The sequence below is a fragment of the Hyalella azteca genome, unplaced genomic scaffold (assembly GCF_000764305.2).
Source record: "Hyalella azteca isolate HAZT.00-mixed unplaced genomic scaffold, Hazt_2.0.2 contig10021, whole genome shotgun sequence".
Taxonomy (NCBI): Eukaryota; Metazoa; Arthropoda; class Malacostraca; order Amphipoda; family Hyalellidae; genus Hyalella; species Hyalella azteca.
In genome coordinates, this window is record NW_025940074.1 from 459,754 (window position 1) to 481,056 (window position 21,303).

At 39.8% G+C, this 21,303-nt stretch overlaps 1 protein-coding gene across 1 annotated transcript in view; it reads left to right on the forward strand.

Moving 5' to 3' along the window:
• The first annotated feature begins 294 nt into the window (after window positions 1-294).
• The window catches only part of LOC108674249, a 68,660-nt gene continuing 47,651 nt past the window's right edge, over window positions 295-21,303 (forward strand). The window contains exon 1 of the mRNA XM_047882245.1: window positions 295-1,352. Coding sequence (XP_047738201.1) covers window positions 1,257-1,352 — 96 coding nt within the window. The 5' untranslated portion in view covers window positions 295-1,256. The remainder of the gene's footprint in view (window positions 1,353-21,303) is intronic.

A 21,303-nucleotide genomic window follows, 5' to 3' on the forward strand; every position in this document is an offset into this window, starting at 1 on the left:
CTTGTTAATAAACACGGAAAGTGAAAAAGAAAAAAAAGGAATTTTTAGTGGAAATGAACTTTTTGTGTTTATTTGTAAATTTGATAACGAAATGATTGTCTTTGTTTATAATACGTTGAATGACACTGATGGTTTCGATCTTGTAATTGCCAACTTACTTGATATCATCCTAGAATATCGCATTAAAATATGCATGGGGCTCATCATTAAGCATAAGATAATTTTTAGATGATCTTTTTCGTTCTTATTAAATCTATAAGCTTCATGATTCTTTAATGATTTCTTATGTTGCAGACATGACTTTAGCCATGCTTACGAACGTGAACGCGATGTCGGGCGTCAAATTTCGTTCCTCAGACGGGGAAGATTTGTTGTCGAGATGTTACCAGGACCACAGCGTTGTTTGAGGCGGGCTTGCCTTCTTGCTTTGCCACCTGCCACAGGCCAGCATTTGAAATTTGATGCCGATGACAGTTAATGTTTACAGTGTGGCTTGAAAATATCAATCGCAGCGTAAGCTTTGGTGTTTAGTGAGTGAGTTTCAACTAAGTACCGTAAGCATAATTCACATAACTGAGTGCGTAACGTGAAAAATTATTGTAATGGAAAATTTACAAACTGACAACAAAACTTGGAATTACCAGTTGTCCCCATAATTTTGTTTGTTGTGATTGGAATCAGTGACCTGTGCCCAAGTATTTTATTTCTCTTAAAAGGGTTCTTCGTTAAGTTATTTCATTGTCAAGCTTTCAATGCACTGTACTGAAAATTACTCAAGTTCTCTTAGTACTAATCAGCTTTGAACCTAACAATTTGAAGTGAGCAAACTGAAGGTTTACATCACATGCGGTGCAGTGAACAGGCAAGGCTCCTGTAGCAAAAGTATCGAGGGTCGTCTTTGAAAATAATGTGAAATTTCAATGAACTTTCTGGAAAGTACGTGATAATATCGATTTGACTGGAAATTTATGATAGATTATATTTTGAGAGTGGCTGTAAAATGATATTCGAAAGTCCAATAGCCCCAAAAAGTGAACAAAAAACACAGTTGTTGAGTTAACTAGCAGGCGTTAGTGGAAAAGCAAACGATATCTATTTTAAAATTTCTTTCTAATAGTATCTGAAAAAAGAATACAGTTTAATAGATTCCATCCCATCAGTGTAATCACACACAATAGCAGTGCCTCAATATTAAGACAACAATCGTGGTGTTGGTATCGAGTCGCAGAGTTCGAGCGATCCCCTGCCGGGACGCGATGGTGCGCGCGAGAGGCGGGGCGGCGGGCTGGTGTCTGCGGTTGTTCGCTATCGTCTTCGCTGCGGGGGCGTGCCGGCCCAGCCTCGCTCAACAGGTGAGTTCATATCGCTGTCTAGCGCTCCTTTCTACTTATGTTTTAGTCCTTAAATCTCAGGTGTGATATGTATTGAAAATAATTCTTACTTTGAATTTGTAACCATTTTCCTGGGTCATGAAGCAAATTCAATCGCTTTAGTCGTCGAATATCAGGTTTGATGCATCTTGTAAACAAATTATTTGAATTTTTGACCTGCTTTTTGTGGGTTATGAATTTTCTAAGAGCATATTTTTTAAATCTCAGGTTTTATGCTTATTGAAAAGAATTTTTTCTTCGAATTTATTACCTTACTGTCAGGCATGAAACAACTTCAATCGGAAGGTGAGTTCACACCATCCAGTGAGTCCTTGTTAATGTGTACGTCAATATTCTAATGGGCTTCAGCTCATTGCATAAATTAAGCTATTCTTCTCTCTGTCAGAGTGGATGTGCATCACTGAGGCTGAAGGTTTCATATTAAAATTCATTACAGCCTATTCACCGATATGAACTTGAATTTTGGAATAAATAATCAAAAATTTTATTGTGCAATGCATCTCGGCGCTACATCCACGAGTAGCACAACTGCTGTTTATTGTCTGCATGGACTTGAACTATTTGTTTTAACTATTGTGTTGTCTTCTCCCTTCCTCACCTCTGCCTTTTCCTCTTCATTCACTCATGTTTATTTCTGCTTTTATTTCGTGTCTATAATTTTTTACATTCTCATCGCTTATTATTACAGGATAGTCTAGTACACATTCCATCATTTTGAATGACAGTCATGCTAGTTTCAGCATAACTTCTTGTCAGAATAGGAACTATTAATTAGAACGGAAATTCATGTATTACGAATATAAATGTAAAAAATTCTACATGATTGCTTTCAGTTAAGAATAAAAATTGTAGCAGCATTTTACGTGTTATCTCTAAGGTTGGATTTCTAATGATCTATGTCTATAAGGGCATTTGAAGGAAAAAAGTACTCGTGTACATGCAATAATTTGTACATTTTTGTTTGATAAGAAGAGCAGCTTGCTGATGAAGATGCTCGACGCGAGAAGTTTGCGGTGCAGTTTTATCGCTGAATTGACGTAGACTGAGAGCTATTTGGAGGCTAAGTCTGCCGTAGGGGTGCCTATAAGCCTCCACAACTCTCATCAGTCGCTGGATTGCCGCTCATCATCTTCCTGCCCGGGATATTGGCCCTCTAGACGTCGCTGCCCTCCCTTCTCCTTACCGACACTCCCCGGAAATCCCTCCCATTAACTTCTTAGTGAACTTAGTTTACGAATTTTAGTAACTCTGTATTATTTGGTAAATGAAGTTCCTTCTACTTATTTGTCAACATTGCGACCCTTCTACAAATTTGTTGATAAATTTACCGTATTTAATGGAAATTAGTAGGTTATATTTGAATATAATTTAAAAATAGCTCATCACGTTTCACCTCCTCCTTTCACTCTCGATTCCTCAGCGTAAGAACATTCACTCCAAATCGAATTTGTTGCGTACTTTTTTACAACACTTCTCTTTAACTTCACTTATTGTTGTTTGTTTGTTTGTCTGCCACAAATCTTATAATCGATATTTAACACACTTCTACCTGTCGAATCGATCTGAAATTTTGCACACTTGCATAAAGTTGGTAACAATGCATGAATCAATTGACAGAATAAATAATTTTGAAAATTAACAAATATATTTTTTTTCAATATTAAAAAAATTTACAAAATAATTTTGTCAGCTACAAATCTTATAGTTTATATTTGGCACACTTCTACCTGTCCAATTGATCTGAAATTTCGCATACTTGTGTGAAGTCGGAGGCAATGCATGAATCAATTAACAGAATAAATAATTTTGAAAAAAATTATATACCAAAAAATTGAAAAATTAATTTTTTCATATTTGAAAATAAAATTAGAAATTCATGGTACATCTGTAACATTGGAGACACTGGATTCTTTAGAAGTGTTGTCTTTATAAAGTAATTTTTAAACATATATTATTGCAAATGACCTCATATTTCTGTTGTCAGAACCTAGCCTAAAGCATTCAACTTTGTTCATACTTCGAGGCTCAGCCGCCTACCACAACCTTCCTGATGTTTGATAAAAGTCCACTCCTTGAGGTGGTGCAAGGCTCGGGAAACTTGAACCTGCCTCTGCATTATTTACATCCGCTGCCAGTCCGACGCTTTGATTTGCGGTCCATTTCTGTGTAGGGATGGAAAATATACGCAATCCTAACCGCAACCATAAAATAATTATAAGTAAAAATAAAAAATAAGTAACATTAATAACAAAAAATGTCAAATTCTAGTTGCCGAACATAATTTAAGTATTCAGAGGAAATTTTCTATATAGATTGACAGTTAACGCAGAAACTTCAAGCCTAAAATGAGCAAAAAGTATTCAAGATTTTATTATTATATGCGCTTCGCTGTTTATATTTCTCCGTATTGTTGTAACGTTCTCTTTTGTTATTCTCCTTTCAGGCTGTTTATTAGCAATCACTACATTAGAGTTTTAAATTAAATACATTTCATTAGGTTTCTTCATCTTCATGTGAAAAGTTCGCTGTCCACTCGATTGCACCGTTGCTTACAGCGTGAAGAAGCACACACGATTCCACGGTAATGTTTGGAGTAGTTCATGTCCATTGATATCGGTTGAGAGGACGAGTTCTTGTCCATTTACGAGGTCTACAGGGATCTTATCGCTACACATTTGCCTTCTTTACACGACCGACATGCGCAGAAGACGAGATCCAGGAATTTCTGTCGTCCTGCGGCCGACACTCTGCCGCGACATGACGTAACTGAGCGCTCAGCCACATTAGGCGCCCATGATGCTCGCTGCTAGATTCATTTGATTCAAGCTACCTGCTATATTCATTCTGCATATCAATGTACAATTTTTGTAGAGTATAACCAGTATAAGCATGTTTTTCAGAAGTAGCGGAAGCTTTAATTTATTTTGTGACTAAAAAATCCCAAGTCATAATTAGTTGAGATAATTTTCACAAATAATAACGATATGTACCAAGGTTAAGTTTGAAGCCTGTAGCTTATTTATACAGGGTGCGGCGTGGGAACTTACTCTTTTAAAAAAATCACAAAGTAAAAAGTATTAAAGATAGCGTTTTAATTCTTTCTTTTTTACAAAGAGCTACATTTAAAGTTTCGTTGGGTTTACTTACAAGTTTAATTCTTGAATATTACATCTTGTAGGTGACCTCCATGACACAGAGACTGCGAACGCGCGCTCCTCTCTCGACCACTGCATGGTCGCAACTGAACTGAGTGGACGAAAAACTTCATAGCCCGCGCACCATATTGCGCATGGCGCCACCTTCCTAGGACTAATGGCCGCCACGTGGCGCGCAATTCAAATAAGTAAGTTCCCGCGCCGCACCCTGTACATAACTCCCGTCAACGGTAAATGTTTGACGTCTTCGCCTGTGTTCGTATCGATTTGAAACTGATTAGATACAAAAATTATCATGCAACAAGTGAAATAAGTGCCGAATATAACTGATCAGCAATTGTTAATTAGCTTCAATGATTCCTGAACGAAATCAACCTTATCTGCGGTTGTTTCTTCACCGCCATGTTATTCGACCATTGATACCAATTATAAAGAGTAGTTTATGCCCCGACCCACGCGACATGGCTATCGTGGTTCTCACAGCACGAGTGTAGCCGCAGAACACGGCGGCTAAGATGTAGGGTGACATTTTGCGGTGACTGCCGCGATGTCCCGTGACTTATGTACGGGGGGCGGCTCTGTGACGACCTACGCGCAGCGGTGGTTGCGGTCATCACGACTGGGGTACTGGACGTGTCCAGCAGCGTAAGGTCTTAACTTTAAAGGGATTGTGAAAGAATAAAGTTAACAAAAGTTTTGTGTGCTTCCTAGCTGCACACCATTCCCGCAAGCACCTTCCTGCAGAGCACCACGCACGATTAAATCACATTAATACATGTATATGCCTATGTTTCCTTGTCTGCATCATTCTTTGTCTAATTAATTAACACCATCTCAATAAAAATTGTTAGTGGCTCAACTATAGCTGTAGAAGCCGAGCGGCTAACAACGCGCCTCTTGTCATTGCTTGTGTTGTGTCATTACTTATTTCCGGAATATTGACTGTTATTGACTAAATATTCCGTTATTGACTAAATTGTATGGAATAACGAAAATTTTGTAGTTTCACTTTAAGGTGAGTGGTTCTGAAAAGAAGCCTAGAGTTTTTATGATGATCTGTAGTTAATGATAATGATGATCTATCAGACCGAACCTCGTCTAGATCAGTATTATTGTAGTGTATGGCGATGGTGACACGTGTTGATATTGAGGTCGCTGGTATCAGGTTTGCAGCGTGTCATGTACCCGCCTGACACGTTCTTGGGTGTCGCGTCTGCGTGCAGCGCTCCATGAAGTCTGCAGCCACTTGACACCTGCAGCGGATGGTCTACCTGCGTGCCGTCGGCTTTCTACTCATGAAAAATATAATATTCTTCATTATTTAAAAAGTTTATTTAAAAATTTTAATTCTTTTTGTAATTTTATAAATTTGCATTTAAACTCTTATTTAATTAAAGACTCGCCACAAAGAATGGAAAGCATTCTATTCTTAAGTTACGGATTAAAGTGTGAACCTCAATTTCAGCGGTTTGTAAGATACGTCATTTTTTAGTCTGACCGGCGATTTCTTTGGGTGATATAAAGCGAATGTCTTATTCTAACATTTAGTTTCGTTTATAAAGACGTTTTTCTGACATTATAATGTTTTATTCTCACATAATGAAATTTTATTCTGGCATTTAGAAAGTTCTTACGAGTATACCAGCTTCAAACATTATTTAGAAGTATGATTAGAACATTACATAGATGTGAATTTTTTTAATGTGGCAAATATAGTCAGCAAAAATGTCTTCCATTATTTTTTCTTCACTCACCAACGTAAAGGCCTTTGTTCCTGATCTGATGATAAATTCATCGAATTCTCTGCTTAAGTATTAGTTTACGAGGCTCAATAAGAGCATTTCAATGAATGATTGTGATGTGCGTGAGGTTCGGCCATTAGATTGGGTACTCGTTTAGCTGCCGGTACTTCAGTGCCCAACTTGCCTCTTACTCGACCAATGAGAGACCACGAATGATGAACGAAGTCTCGTCTCATTTCCGTCACCAAGAAATCACGTGATTTCTATAACGTCAATTAGAGGCCGTGGCTGGGCGATGAAAGGCCTACTCAGTGTTAGCACCCTGCCTATAGTCCCATTAAAAATTAGATGCGCGCACGTCCGACCCTCTTGTGGTCATTGATTGGCCATCTACGAAGAACATAGAAATTTCCGACAGGTACATTCAGAAGACGCCCATTTAGTGAATAATTTTCGTGGGGAATGAGGTCTCTGTGCCTAGCTATATCATTGACTTGAGGTACCGAAACGCTGTCATGATAATGTTAGTTTTATTACTTGAAATTTGGTGTTCACGCGCGCTGTAATTGCTCGATTTATTTTTATTCACGTTAGTTGAGCCGTTTCAGTTCAACCCAGCGCAATTGAGGCGAACTATTTATCCAGGTTTTGGAGTTGCGCTCACTATTGCTGTGTAGGATTTTTTATTCCTCAGTGGTGCCCTCGTTTTTGAGAAGATTGATGGATTGTTGGCATGATACTTGGCGTGCTCCTACCTACCTATTGACGCCAGCCGCGGCTCCAATAAATGCTTCCATGATTTATTAATTGTTTGTCTTGGGACTGGCCCTTTCTCAATCACAAAAAAATTAAATTCCTTCCTTTACTTGGTATGACATTTTATTGATTGCTTTTTTTGTTTCATTCTATTTCGATATATTTTCAAAGTTTCATTCTAAATTTTAGAATTCATCCAGAGTCACTGGCTCCTGTGAATTTTACTGTACTTGAGTTTGAAGAAGATATAAAATAATCATTAAATGAAGTTTGCCGTTGTAACTTTTTGTGCAGTTTCCGTAGAGTATACAATTATGGAACTAGTTCGCTCTCTACTAAAGCACTGCATCCCCGCTGATTTTTACTTAGGCTTTTGAATAAGTGATTTAAAGGATTTTCACCCAGCCGTCCAGTTCGGCCTACGAGCTAGTGCACTAAATGCTGTGCCTTTCCCGACTTGCAGTCATAGACCATATTATCATAAGATTAGGCTTCTTCTCACACTTCTTAGAAATTATACTCAACAGGAGCTATGGACGAACAAATTATATGAGAAATAAATTATGAAATTAATAATTCCGCGAATGCAGTTCATGTTGACTATGCATTGTATTATGATGGGAGACCTCAATTCAATGTGAAAAACTGTCATCGCTCTACTCTCAGCGAGCATTAATTAAATGAAAGCATTGCACGTTCAAGAGCTAGGCACACTAGTCATGATACCGACCTCAGGAATCGAGTGCGTTGATTGCCAGCTTTCAAAATTGTCACTTGAGTACCATTTAAAATATTAATTTCATTCTCACTTACTCGGTCACCATCGCTGTCGATGACCTCTGCTCTTGCGGCTGTAAAATGGTTCACCTCAAGTTAGACCATAAACTATCCTATTGTATGTTATCAAGAGATAATTGCTCTTTACGACTTTGACTGATCTTCGTGTGGGCAAACATGGAACTGAATTGCCGAGCCTTCTGAGTTAGTGCACGGGTCACGCAACAGAAGCTAATTTTAAACAATATTAAAAACTTTTATACTTTCAGCTCTGCAAAGACGCCTACAAAAAAGATCTACTTCGTTTGCGGCAATGTTTTTTTTCTTTCTTGCTATCGGGTAGACTGCCAGAATTTGTGGTGTTTTTTTGTGAATAGTTAGATTGCGTGATTATACATTTCGTCATTCAGAGCCTTGCCTCTTGAGAGTCACCTGTTGACGGTACTTGAACGCAGACGCTGCGTGTCCGCGTTCGCTTCCTCATAACGACTTCTTGATCAGAAAATAATGAAGTGTCGCTGAGACTTGGCCTTAAGAGTCGCTCTTCGCTTCTTTTGCATAAATGAGTTCCATCCGATGAGGGGAAAAAATATTTCTACAAAGAGGGAATAGGTATTTTTCTCACAAAAGGTGGGCATAACTTATTTAAAATAACGATATTCGGTGAAAACGCATGTTGTATCATTGTTATCTTAAATTTGCACAATGTCACATAACGGCTATTTATAATGGCGTGAATACCTTAATTGAGTAAAGGGTTATCCTTCTTGCTAAGTATCATGTTTTCTATTTTAATAATGAGATGTTGCAGAAACTTAAGTTGTGCGTACTTGAGTTGTTTTTCAGCTTAAAATAAAAAATCAGCCTCCGATTTCCCGACTGCATTCAAGTTATTCTTAGAAATTAATTTTCCTGTGACCTGTCCGTGCTCTATAGTCTTGCAAAAACGCAAGGCATTGAGAGGTACGTGCCCGTGTCTGAGTCAGAAAGAACGATAATTATGAATGCACCCTAGTACGACTGATGTTATCTGCCAGTGAAATGTAACCTGTGATTGGTAAGCTCTTCTTCTGGGAACTGAAGCTTGGAAGCTGCAAGCTTCTTAGCTGGAATAGCGCACTGGTGGTGTAAACTCGTACCTTACGTTAGTTGGTGGGCGTCCAGTTGCCTTCACTTAAACGAAGACCGAAAAGTACTACATCGGGAGTATCTCGATTCTCGAGTCTTCACACATCATCGTCAGCAAAATTGCTTTTTTTAAGTTTATGATTCGCGTTGATGACACGGTTGAGTCTCCACCTACTGTGTGAAAGGTTATTCGAACTTGGTTTATAATTGCAATGTCGTTAATGTTGTATGCGAGCAGTGCGTCAGACGCGTGTTTTAAAGTCTGAAATCTTCTGTAACTTCGGGATCACCGCAAACTTACATTAAATTCATGGTTTCGTCGTTGTGCCTCTCCCGATGCATGCGCCTCGGTTGTCGTTTGCAATGCTCCATTGAAGCTATCGAATGATCATTAAACAAGGTTTTTGATAACTATGCAAGGCTACATTTATGCTTTCTTCTGGTCATTTGCAGTGTCAATTCAATGCGATATTGTGTGTGGCCCATTGCGTACGTTGTTTGATTACAATGCAATGCTGCCCGTTGTACACGTACGCACCACCGATCAGTTACGGCGCCTTCCTTATGTGCTCTTCTAATACTGAACCTTTCACTTCGTCATATTGATCGTATCTCTACGAGCAACGTCTGCAAGTTGAATAACATATAAAATTTATTAGTTTTTAATTATTTTTCGTATGAGGGCAAACTATTGCTATCCATTTTATTCGGATCACCAACACTAAAAATATCGGAAAATACACTATTCCGTGATATGTCTTATTGGTAGGACTGTTGATGTCGCAGCGCAGATAAACTCTTGTCATTTAACCATAAATCATGCAGCAGGGTTTGCATTTGTTGCGCAGAATAAAAGTGGATAAGAACCATGTGTAGCGCATGCGTCTGGGTTTTTTACTTGGTGGCACTTGCAGGATTTTTTAGACGTCTAGCCGAGGTAATTTTTCCATGACTGTCAATTCAATGCATTATTAATTCATTTATACCAACGTATGTTTTCTGCCAAATTTTACTTCATTGCCTATCAAGTGTTCATCAAACGATTGACTGTTATTTTGTTTGCCTAAAGTTTAATCAGCAGGCACTTATCCTGCGATTAAGATCCAGCGGATAAGTCTTCAGACGTTCATAATGATGAGCTGCTTGCTGCTGGCATCTGTTGCTTCGTGCCAGATTCTCAAAAAGCGATAATCAGTGCCCGTGTTTGTTCGATTTGTCTCTGCCAAGACAAATTGGGCGATGAACGGTCATGTTTGGGTAGCTAATTACTACCAGAAAGGAAGACAAGCGGCTGAGGGCAGGAGTGCCAGGGCACAGAGGACGACGACGTAGGTATATGCCGTAGTGTCGGGGCAGGTTCGGGGCGGTGTCGGAAAATTGACTGCCACGCCTTTGCTTAGACTCCTTATGAGGCGATACACTAGGCTTACGACTTACGAATGGCCATCGACACTTGCATGAACTGCAGTCATGGCTGTTGCCTAGCATCCTCAGACATTTGTTCTGTCTGGGGTCGCCCATTGCCTTTGAAGGCAATAGCTGCGCTTCCAGCGGCCAGTGTGCTTGACTCTCTGGCTTGCAGCGCCCCTATTATGTGGAGGCAAGGTGCTCGCAGCTCCAGGTCTCGCTCTTGCGTAACGGTGTTCAGTGGATGAACCCGACTGCGTAATGAATACTTACTCTGAAGCGTCTAATCGCTCTCAATTACTGTCACTAGCAGATTTATTGCTACGTGCATGCGCTCAGCGAAACCTGTTTAGATGGGGCACTGCTTCTAATTATTGAAACCCTATTATTCATTGGCATCATTCACGTCAGTTGTACTAAAATTTTTAAATATCTTTAATTTCGTGCCTTCTTTATGAAATTTGACGCTACATGTTTCACGAATTGCAAAAGTGTTATCGTATCGCGGAACACCAATAAGCTTGGGCATAGCATGAGTCTGTAACGGGTGTGTGTCAGTCGTGTATGTCAAACAGTCCTTGTAGGGCTCGTTTCCGCGCGCTGGTTGCGTGCATTCCTCTCGTTTGTATCGACACGCCGCGAGCCTTCCAGGGGCTTCTTATCCCAGCATCTTGCGCGCTCTGCACAGGATTACAGTGGGATTGAAAAAATCAATATTTATTTCAATTTATGTCAGTACTCGCCATGAAACTCCATCAATATTTTGGTTAAAATTGAGGAAAACAAAAAATGGCATAATTTAAAAATCCAAGAGGAGCTCTGAGAAAATAAGTACTTGCTTGATAACTTCCTAATATTTTTTTGGAAAGGAATACAAAAATTTGCTCAAAAATAACGTTCGCTTGTGTGTTACAATTTCCTCAGAAATTGTCCATATGCTGCACTGAAAGGCGTAATTTCCTCAGCAAATGTGCACAATTTCCCTGGCAGTGCGAAATTACGGCATTTTTATAGCGATTGTGTATGCAGTGCTTGAACACGGCATTTCTCTATCTCAGTTTCGTGTCGCCGTGCAGCGCTGAAACTAGGAATTTTCCCTGCAGTTTCCTAACCGCGCTATTGAAGCGTTGGCTTCCAGTTTGAATTTTCCTATAATGCGGGCTTGCTCTTCACCGCTCTACGAAGCTCCTTATTTCGTGCAATTTTCAGAGTAAATCCGGCCTTGAGGAGCCAATTTGGCCGTATGAGGTGACCGGAGCCTTGCGCGCACTTGCGCTTGCTGATGGCAGGGCAATACCTGAACAGTAAAAGCACTTTTCGTTTTTCCATTTCCGCTATACTTTGTCGAAAATTTATAATTACGTCTTCGTGAATTCTAATGATTTTTTCCACCACTGTTCCAAGTATAAGATTGTAATTGTGATTTTTTAAACATAAGCCGATAGGTTTCATATTCAATTGGTTGATCTAAATCATCACCGTCCATGACTGAATTTTTTTCGATACCAGTGAAGATCGTCCCAAATGCCGTTGATGTTGTGTGTTTTCAGCCATTATAGTATAAGTTCTTGCACTGTGCTGCTGCTGACTTAACGCAGCCAGTTTGAATAGTTTATTCTATAATCAGTTCATACCGAATTCCACTGATCATTAAATCTGCGTTATTTTGCTAAGCTTGTTGTACGTTTGCGACACAGGCTGCCTTTGCAGTGTTCTCGTCGCACGAATCTCCGTCATAGCGCACATGATGCAGAAACTCCTTTCAATCGCAATCCCACTTTGAAATATTGGTTCGACTGCCTTTTCGTGTCCTGCAAAGTAATGCTGTAAATCACAGCCTCTCGCGTCCAATTGTTTTGAAAGCAAGGCCAGGCTGCGACATCACATCGCCTCGGGCCTATAAGCTCACGTTGTTATTCAGGACGCCGCACTGTTTAGTGCAAATGAAGTGATGCCGCATATATGCTGTGACCACTGTATTGTCATGTGGTGCATCATGTGTGCTGTGACCACTGTATTGTCATGTGGTGCATCATATGTGCTGTGACCACTGTATTGTCATGTGGTGCATCATATGTGCTGTGACCACTGTATTGTCATGTGGTGCATCATGTGTGCCTGTCTCTTATACACATCTAGATGTGTATAAGAGACAGCGTGTATGGCAGGCTGTTGACGTGTATATGGCAGGCTGTTGACGTGTATATGGTGTGCTATTGATGGGTGAGGCAGGCTGGTTCTTTCCATCTGTTCTGATGACGCTACCGTCACCGGGGAGAGAGATTGAGAGAACTGTTTCCCATTCGTCTTGCATTGGGTCAACGTTTGTAAAGATACTAGAAGTTTCTTCTTTTGATGATTGAATTTAGTGGTAGTGTAATTGATGAAAATCGCTGGAAATGTTACTCGATTGCAGTACCATTGCATGTAGAACATTCTGTTGATGTTTTTAGTGTTCATTTGCGGAAAAAACTTTTCAAGTTTGAGGGATGAAACAAAAAGATTTTATTGAAAAACTCGGTGACTGAATTTTGCTTGGCCGTACTCGGTATAGCAATAAGAGGCTTCGTTTTGAGGCTCGGATGTCCGGAGAGGAATCGAATCTCGCTGCGTCCATCGAGACCTCTCCATAAATTCATTTCGGATCCACATTCTTGCATGGCTATGGCGCTGGTCTGTGGTCGAAATCTTACAGGAATGTCGCTCAAATTACCATTGTTTGGAACCGCGTGACCCCAGATGCTCGAGCCTGAGATATGTGTGCCGGATCGTGCACACTCACTTAGAACCTGTACATGTTGCCCTATCGAAGACCAATGGAGGGGTAATTAAATCGGGCATTGGTATTTTCATCAGCGATATTTCGTGGAGGTTATTAACTGTTAATTGTTTAGGTTGAAGATATTTGTCCACTATAGTCGTCTGTGTTAATTATAGCTCCTGGTAACGTTGAGTAATTATTTGTACACAAGCTAACAGTTCTTGATTAATTACTTATGTATATCGTTCATCAAAAATCATTCAAATATAATTTCATATTCACATATATCACTGACAGCAGTAATTATCCTCAGGAGACTTAATTCGTTGTGAGAAATTGTACGTAAAATGTCCCTTCATTGTATTTTAACCATTTAAAATATCTGGAATAAAATACGTCATGATATTAAAAATCATGAATAAAATACGTTGAAACCAAAAGGGTATTGTGAGGCAGTATTAATCAACATTTATTCTAAGAAAGGAAAATCACAACAATAAATCAAATTGGCTAATCGTCCTATTCAATCGCACTGAAGAATCTACGTTTTCTTGCTAAACCTAATAATGTCGACTGACATCGAAAAGATCACCACGAACACAAAACAATACAATAATGCCAAAAAAAGTTTTAAATGCTCAATTTAACCTACAGAGGTCAATATGACAAACAACTAAAACAAATAGGCACAAATGCGTTGTTTCCTCTGCTGTCACATTTTTAAATAAATATTCCAACATCGAGATGTCTTGAGAACCGGTGTGATGGCGGTTTCAAACAGTATAACCAGCACCGCGACCAAGTATGTCCAACAATTTCTCATCCTTTGCCGCAAGTGTAGTCTCAATTGGGCGTCGATTCAAATTTAATTCGTGCAACAAAATGATTTACGACACCAAAGGACACTTCAGCACCGTACTTACAGGATTCCGTGGCACGGCAAATTCTCACGATTTATCATTTCACCGGCATGTCGGCATACTCGTTCCTCAAACCTCTACAGATGATACGGGAGAACGTGACCTAGGAATTGATGGGAATTCACGTAAGTGCTGGTTACCTCTTTTGGTGCTGCCGTCTCTCTCGATGCTCTCTATTTTTTTTTCAAAACTATGAATGTCGCGAGCATCAAAGCCATAAAGGTGCAGAATACCATAAAAACTCCAGAGTTCACACTGAACAAAATATGAACCTAATAATTGTGAATAAAACAATTTGCTTCTACCACAATTGGGCCACTGTTTGAAGATAAGGCTCTTCAAAATAGGGGAGGAAACTTGTAGGAACTTTGGAGTGCCGTGGAATCATTTTTGGTTTCCGGGAGCAAAAACCGTGAGATGAAAGCTAACGCAATAGCGTTCGAAATGTGACAGCTGGGAGTGCGACATCTCCGTAGGTTTTTCTACTTCGTTCACATCGTATTGTTACTATTTTGTCCTGATCAATTGCACTTCGATTTAAAAGCAAGATCACATTGTGTTGCAGTTTTTAATCATGTTAATTTCGACGAAATTTACCTTATACGAAATTATGTTTGTTGCGAGGTATAATCACAATAGAACGAAATAAAGTTGAAAATGCACGACGATATAGAGAGAACTCTTCGATTCCAAAAACCTGCCTCAAAGAATACTGCGTGTTAATATTGATGCACCTGTTAATATACATTGTTGTTCAATTGTATTATAGATTGTGAAGCTTTAATAGTTTGGAAAAATCGGCTTTAGTTTGTGTTCCTCGACTTCTAGAACAATTTTTTTCGGTCGACTCGAGTGAACCAAATTGCGCTCAAACCCCGCAGTCACTTTGCGAGGAAAAATTCCCCATTTTGCCATCCAACTTCAGAAATTGATTCTCCATTTCTTCGCAACTGGCCTCGAGCAGAAACTCAATCCGTCGTGACGGTGTCCCTTATTGCGGACGTCTCTTGAAGCGCTTGAGAGAACGGCCTGCCAGCGGGTAAATACTTGCCGAGGCTTCCCTTCAGGCGACTCGGCCTTACTCGATCGTACCATTTGTGACTTGAGTAAGAACTCAATTTGTTACGGGGTATAATAACCCCTAAACAACTCTATGCGCTGGCAAGATGGGTTGTAATTGTTCGTTCGACCTGACTGAGCTCTATTTCCGACCTGCGATCGTGCTGAGATGCGAGTTTCAGAAAGCGTTTAAGAATGTGATAATATGACTATAAACAGGTGAGGTGACTTAGAGCTGTGATATTGTACATATTTTGGAGCTTTGTCGTTATAAGGTTCTAACTAGTTGAGGTGTAGAATTCTTTTTAGAAATTTTGGTCATAATTCGGACTCGAGTATTTAGCTCCTCGTCAAAAAACGTGTGCGACCATCGATTACTTTCACTTGTCAGTTACATCTGCTTTTCTTGTATGTAAACTACTTGCCACAAGATTATCTCTCTATTAATTTTCATTTTTTCATCTAAAGTCCTAGCTGACGAGCTATAGAGCAAGCTCTACGGCGATGGCTGCCGAAAGTAAAAACTATTAACTTAAGGTAAGAACCAATCGTTCGTAAATACCATAGAACTATCAACAAATACCATGAACTCTGACGGCTAGATTATTTCACAAATGGCTTCAACTTTAGAACTACATTTCTTACGTTTCTTACCTGCAGATGCGAATTACCTTGCGCAAGTTATGTCAGTTGGTTGTTTATGACAGAAATGTCTCGTTTCATTAAAAATCATATCCGTCAGAAGTGACCGCGAAGAAACAAACTACTGATCGTCAGTCACTTAATTGATTGTAGTCACTATTTCGTAGTTTCTACAGGTTCCTCTGCCCTTGTAAAGAATGACAGAAAAATAATAGTGAAGTGACTAGAGTATGCAAATTATTTTTATCTTGTTTTTAGAAAGCCGTTTCATCGCGTATCTCATTTTGCAAGGATTATTTTGTGCTGCCGCCCGTTACACTTTTTGTGGTCTCGATCGTTATGAGCTCGTTTTAGACATGCCTTTACGGTATGAAGTTTATGTTGAGACGCCAGTGCAATCATGCACCCCGTGAACTCAGGTTTGTCTATGTTGTTTCACATTTAGGATCGAAGATGTGCACGTTTGCCAAGTGATTACTGGACTCTAGTGTGGTGTCTGCAGGAGCTTCGATTATTCCACGGGTGTGTGTTGTTTCTTCTATATGATTACGTAATGCGTGCTGGCGTCAGTCAAAAATATAAGGATATTTCCAAATGATGTCGATAGAAAAATTTCGTTAGAAGTAGAAATGAAAAAATGTTTTACGAAATAGCTGTAGCATTTAGGATAAAAACCGCAATCATTTCATTCGCTGTCACCTGGTTCAATGTTAGGGTGGATGAGTTTAATACATTTTAATCCACTAACTTTTTTGTATTTGAAAATAAGAGAAGAAACTGTAATGAATTAGGCACTGATGGATGCGAGAATTCTTTGATAATATGTAAAAAAGTCTGTCATTATCGCCTTTAGGCGAGTTTGCAAATCGTTACTGAAATCAGTTATCAGAGACTACAATGAGATGAATGCGGCCTACCGCCACTGCGAGTGCGTGCTTTGAAACGTGTTCCTCAATTTCAGGATGACGAAATAAACGAAGTCATTAAGAGGCAGATCTAATCAGGCCCGGTGACGTTCGCTCTCTAGAAGGAGCTGTCATCACTTTCGTGAGTGGAGCTTAAATTCTCCTATTCCAAGAATGAGCATTTCTTTATTAGATCACCGCAGATCACTTCTCTGCCGCCCATCCATCACGATAGAGCCTGACGATGACTGGCACTCCGTAATCTGGCTTATTCCTGCGCCGCTTGCCAGTTCTATTAGTGCCTTCTGCTCAACGAAGACAGACAAGCCGGGGACGCGCCATTTATGGCCACAGCTGCCTTAACGCTTACATTTATGTCATGAGAGGTGCGCCATACTGTAGGCTTCGACAAATTATACCTACCTTTTTTCATTATTTCATCTTGAAGCTTTATCATTGAAATTTGTTCATCGTTCATGCGCCATTCACCGTTGCTTTGTTGAATAAAACAACTGCTCACATGTCATTTAATTGGTAAGCATATCTCGCTAAAATTGTCCACTAATTTGTTGTAACTTTTTAGCAACTTTTCGCGGAAATTTAACTTTTAATTGTATTCTTCAGCATTCCTGCAACGAGCTATTCTTGAACAGTTCTCTTTTACCCTTATCGATCGTAATAGATCTGGGTGTACATAGAGCCAGTGGATTGGGTCAGATCCTTGTGTACTGACTGGACATAATTAACAGGGCGAAGTGACCCGTGTTGCTATTGGTGGTCAATGGCCAGCGCTTATCTGTAGTCGCTCTCACCTTCTCGCAACTCTCCCTAGACGCTCATGTCACTGGAGCCTAGTGAGGAACTTTCTTTCCTTTGAGTCCTGCTAACGCGGAGATAGCTTTGATACGTCGAGCGTTAGAGCTCGACAGTCACTCTCACCGACTTGCTGCGACTCCAACTGCTTAACTCCGCTAAAGGAACTCTGATCACTCGGCTGATCTAGGTGTAACTTTCTTCTACCTTTATTTGCCTCGGTTTGTAAATCTGGGATGGTGCAACAACAGAAATGTTTACTCTGCCCGAGCATCGTCTATTACTGAACGATACCGATACTATTATGCGTTCCACAGTAGTATCCACAAAAGACTGCAAATTTGTAGTTTGAATACGTGATGCCAAAAATGAGCTTTATTACATTTTTTGCAGTACGGCCCGGGAGTTTCATTGCGATTGAATGATGGGTTCCGGTGTCGAGGATCTTTTGGCCGTACCGGTACTATCAAAGCTCGCTTAGTAAACGTATCGGAGGATTTCTCTTTCCTGATCGGTGGGTTTTGCTTGATAATTCATCAGTTACCGGCTGATAGAGTTACTAACCCGTAAATATTTTGATTAGTCCGTCGTCAGTGTCGGCACAATGCTGTTCGCTAGCCCAGTGGCGCCGGCAGCCACTGGGCGTAGCGGCGCGGTGTCGCCTGTTCGGGCTGGGCACAACAGAGCGTTGCTGTTGCTGCAGCTTCTGTTGAACACGCTATAATGCCAGCACTTCACACACGCGCACCCTCTTCAACTGAGTTATGCTGCATGGGCTTTAGGGTTCACTGCACCCTAAAGTCTGCTACCGGACTCTCTTTTATCATCATAATCATCATTTATCATCAATCTCTTATGGGGGAAAATGCTAGGAATTTGTTAATGTTTAACTAATGTCGTAAAGTTAATTGCTGTGGATTTAATGAGCTACAATCTAAATCTTGATGCTGACTGTGCCCAGCTGAATTATTTGTCTCTTATTTTTTGTATTCAGCTATATAACGCCTCATTAAGTGAAGTAGTGTGTGATTTATTTTTCAAGTTTGTTTTTCCGTATCAAAAATACTTATGATTATCGTATGCATTTCTCTTTACCTTGGCTACGACAGCCTGAAGAGATGCTAGTGTCCGCCGCGTCACGTGTGCCGAACCGCCGCCTGTAGGCTTCAAAGACTCCCTCGAAATTGGCTCATCAAGGACGTGTCGTATTGGCGTCTTTCGCTAAATTTGACGATGTAGTTTAATTTCTGGTTCCTTGATTTAAATTTCATCCGACTACGTAGGGCGAGCTAGACCAGAAAATGGAGGTAAATTCGGAGACAGGAGTTGGGCGATTGCTCGCTGCAACTTCCCTGATGGACATTGCGATTCTATATCATTTCCGCGAGCTCTGATCAAAAATTACTGTATTCACTTATTACTTACTTCATTAGATTACTTCTGAATGTTTTTGCAATGACAATTTTGAATGCAATTCTTTTAGAAAGCATCTACTGGCGACGATTTTATTTATGTTGAAATTTAGTATAAAGTGGCCGACTTATATTTTGATAAGTGCAGTGTAGTAACTAAGTTTATTTGCATATTAATGTCGCGGAAATTACGGATTATACAAAACGCTCCAATCGATGCCTCAGATATATTTATAATTCACCGTAGCATTATGAAATAAAATTTTTCAGTTTTCACTTGCCTGCCTTCGTGTGCTACGACCTTAATTACGTTCGCATCCATACTTGCATGCAGTTTAAAATGAAATATTTTTTAATGTGTTGTATTATAAAAATGTACATTGTATGTACAATTGGGCTGGCGTTAAATCGGAAGTGATTCATCGACGAGACCCGCATCTCGCGGCTGGCAGTGCCTCGTCGCTCTCGGGTCCCATTTGAAATGATCAGCTTGTGCAAACGAATAAAATATGCTCTAAAAGCTCTTCAATTTCTGGTTTGCTGTTATTTACGAGCTTAAACGCTTGAAAAATGAAGAAATGTAAATCTTCGAGATCTACTTACATGCTACTATCATAGTTCCTGCTATACGCGTTGTCGTAATGCCAAACAATGTCTTCTCGGTTTACATCTGAAGTATAGCTTTATTAAAATAGTTGCATAGTACTATTTCATCTGTATAGCATCGCACAGATGTGACGGAACGAACGCCTTTTGCAATTCCATTGACCAGCCGAGGAATTCCGTCTTGAATTAACGAACCAATTATTGCTGGTAGGAAAATGTTTAAACCTCTTCTCCGATGTCGCAAACCGTTGACAGGATGAATCTTGCACTTGAATTTTACAGCTCCCACTTGCTCGTTGCTTCCTTTATATTCCCTTGGTCTCTGGAACGTCGCTGGCTCTCTCACTCACATTTACTGAGTAAACTAAAAACCTGTGCAAACACCTGGCGCTCAGACTTGCCTAGTCATGTCGGCTTCACTCCGCTCAACCGTCTTGTACAACACTGTGTTTCTGCAGGAATTACTCTCCACAATGCCGGCACGTGGCTAACCTGCTACTAGCTTATTCATTTGTTTCTTGCTAACTTTCTGTGCGGCTGGAGAAGGATCTATGCAACCGCTAACATTGTTTATCAAGTAAGACCGCGGCTTTGTAGCAAATGATTGGTTTGCATCGCTGTGGCGAGACTACTTCGTCGTGTATAATATTTTCCAGAATTAATTATTGTTTAATACTTTACTTATCTTGAGTACGATATGCGTGAAGAGTATCAATTTCTAAAAACTGTATGTTCAGTTTACCTAATAAATAAACTTCAGCACCCATATCCATTTTCCCTGCAAGTTCTACTCTCTGAGTCTGAGTATTGCAGTTTTTCCTGTTATAAATTACTAAGAGTTGTAGTTAAGGCGTAAAAAATACATTTCCTAAGCCAATATACATTGAACAACAAAAACACAACAGTTTAAATTTGAGTTCATTTGATTTTTGTTCATTTGAAAACAGCTTCTACACGATGAAGCATAAAGAATGTTTGGGCCAAAGTTGTATTAACTAGAAAATTCTATACGTTGCCTGCTGTAATGACATATTCTCGCATTCTGTTGTAATTTGGTAAGGTTTTAGACCGTGACCGTTGTTCTCTGAGTACGATTACTTTGCAGAACTTGATGTTCATTGGGAACTTGTGTTCAGTGAAAGCATTCGGCATTCAGCATCACCAGTCGAGAACATCGCTTGAACTTTGGTGTTGCCCGTGTTCTCACGAGCCTGCTTCTGCGGTTGTGCTTCTGCTGTAGGTGGTATACTATTTTCAGCGAAAAATTGTTTTATGATTCAAAAATGCTTGTTTTATTTATTGATTTCGTTTAAATGATGTTTTTACCATAATGATGAGATGCAGAATACCATAACCAAGATGGTTACTTGAAAATATCCCTGGTAAAAGTAAGCTCATAAAAGGGCAACGGCCAAGGATTTAATCGAAATAACTGACTTACCCAAGTCTGGTGTAGGACAGACGACGTTCACTTTCAACTCCCCTAGAGCAAACAAACGCTTGGTGATGCTGGGAAATCATGCATGAGGTGCACTCTGTTATCTCGCACTGAGCCTGTGGCTCTCATTCACGAAATATGCCAGAAATTTATGTACAGATTGAATGCAATTGTGGTATATGTTGTAGCCAGAAATGATTGCTTGGCTGTATATAATTTTATCTCTCATTGAATTTTGCTTAACGGTGTTCCAACAATGTTTGCTACATAGTCACGGAAAGCAATGATTAAAGCAGTTACTTTAAAATGCCTCCTAATTATTATTTGTTATCAATGTTAATGTTTTGCAGCCATATAGATAACAACTGGATGGAGTGAAGCGGGTGCATTT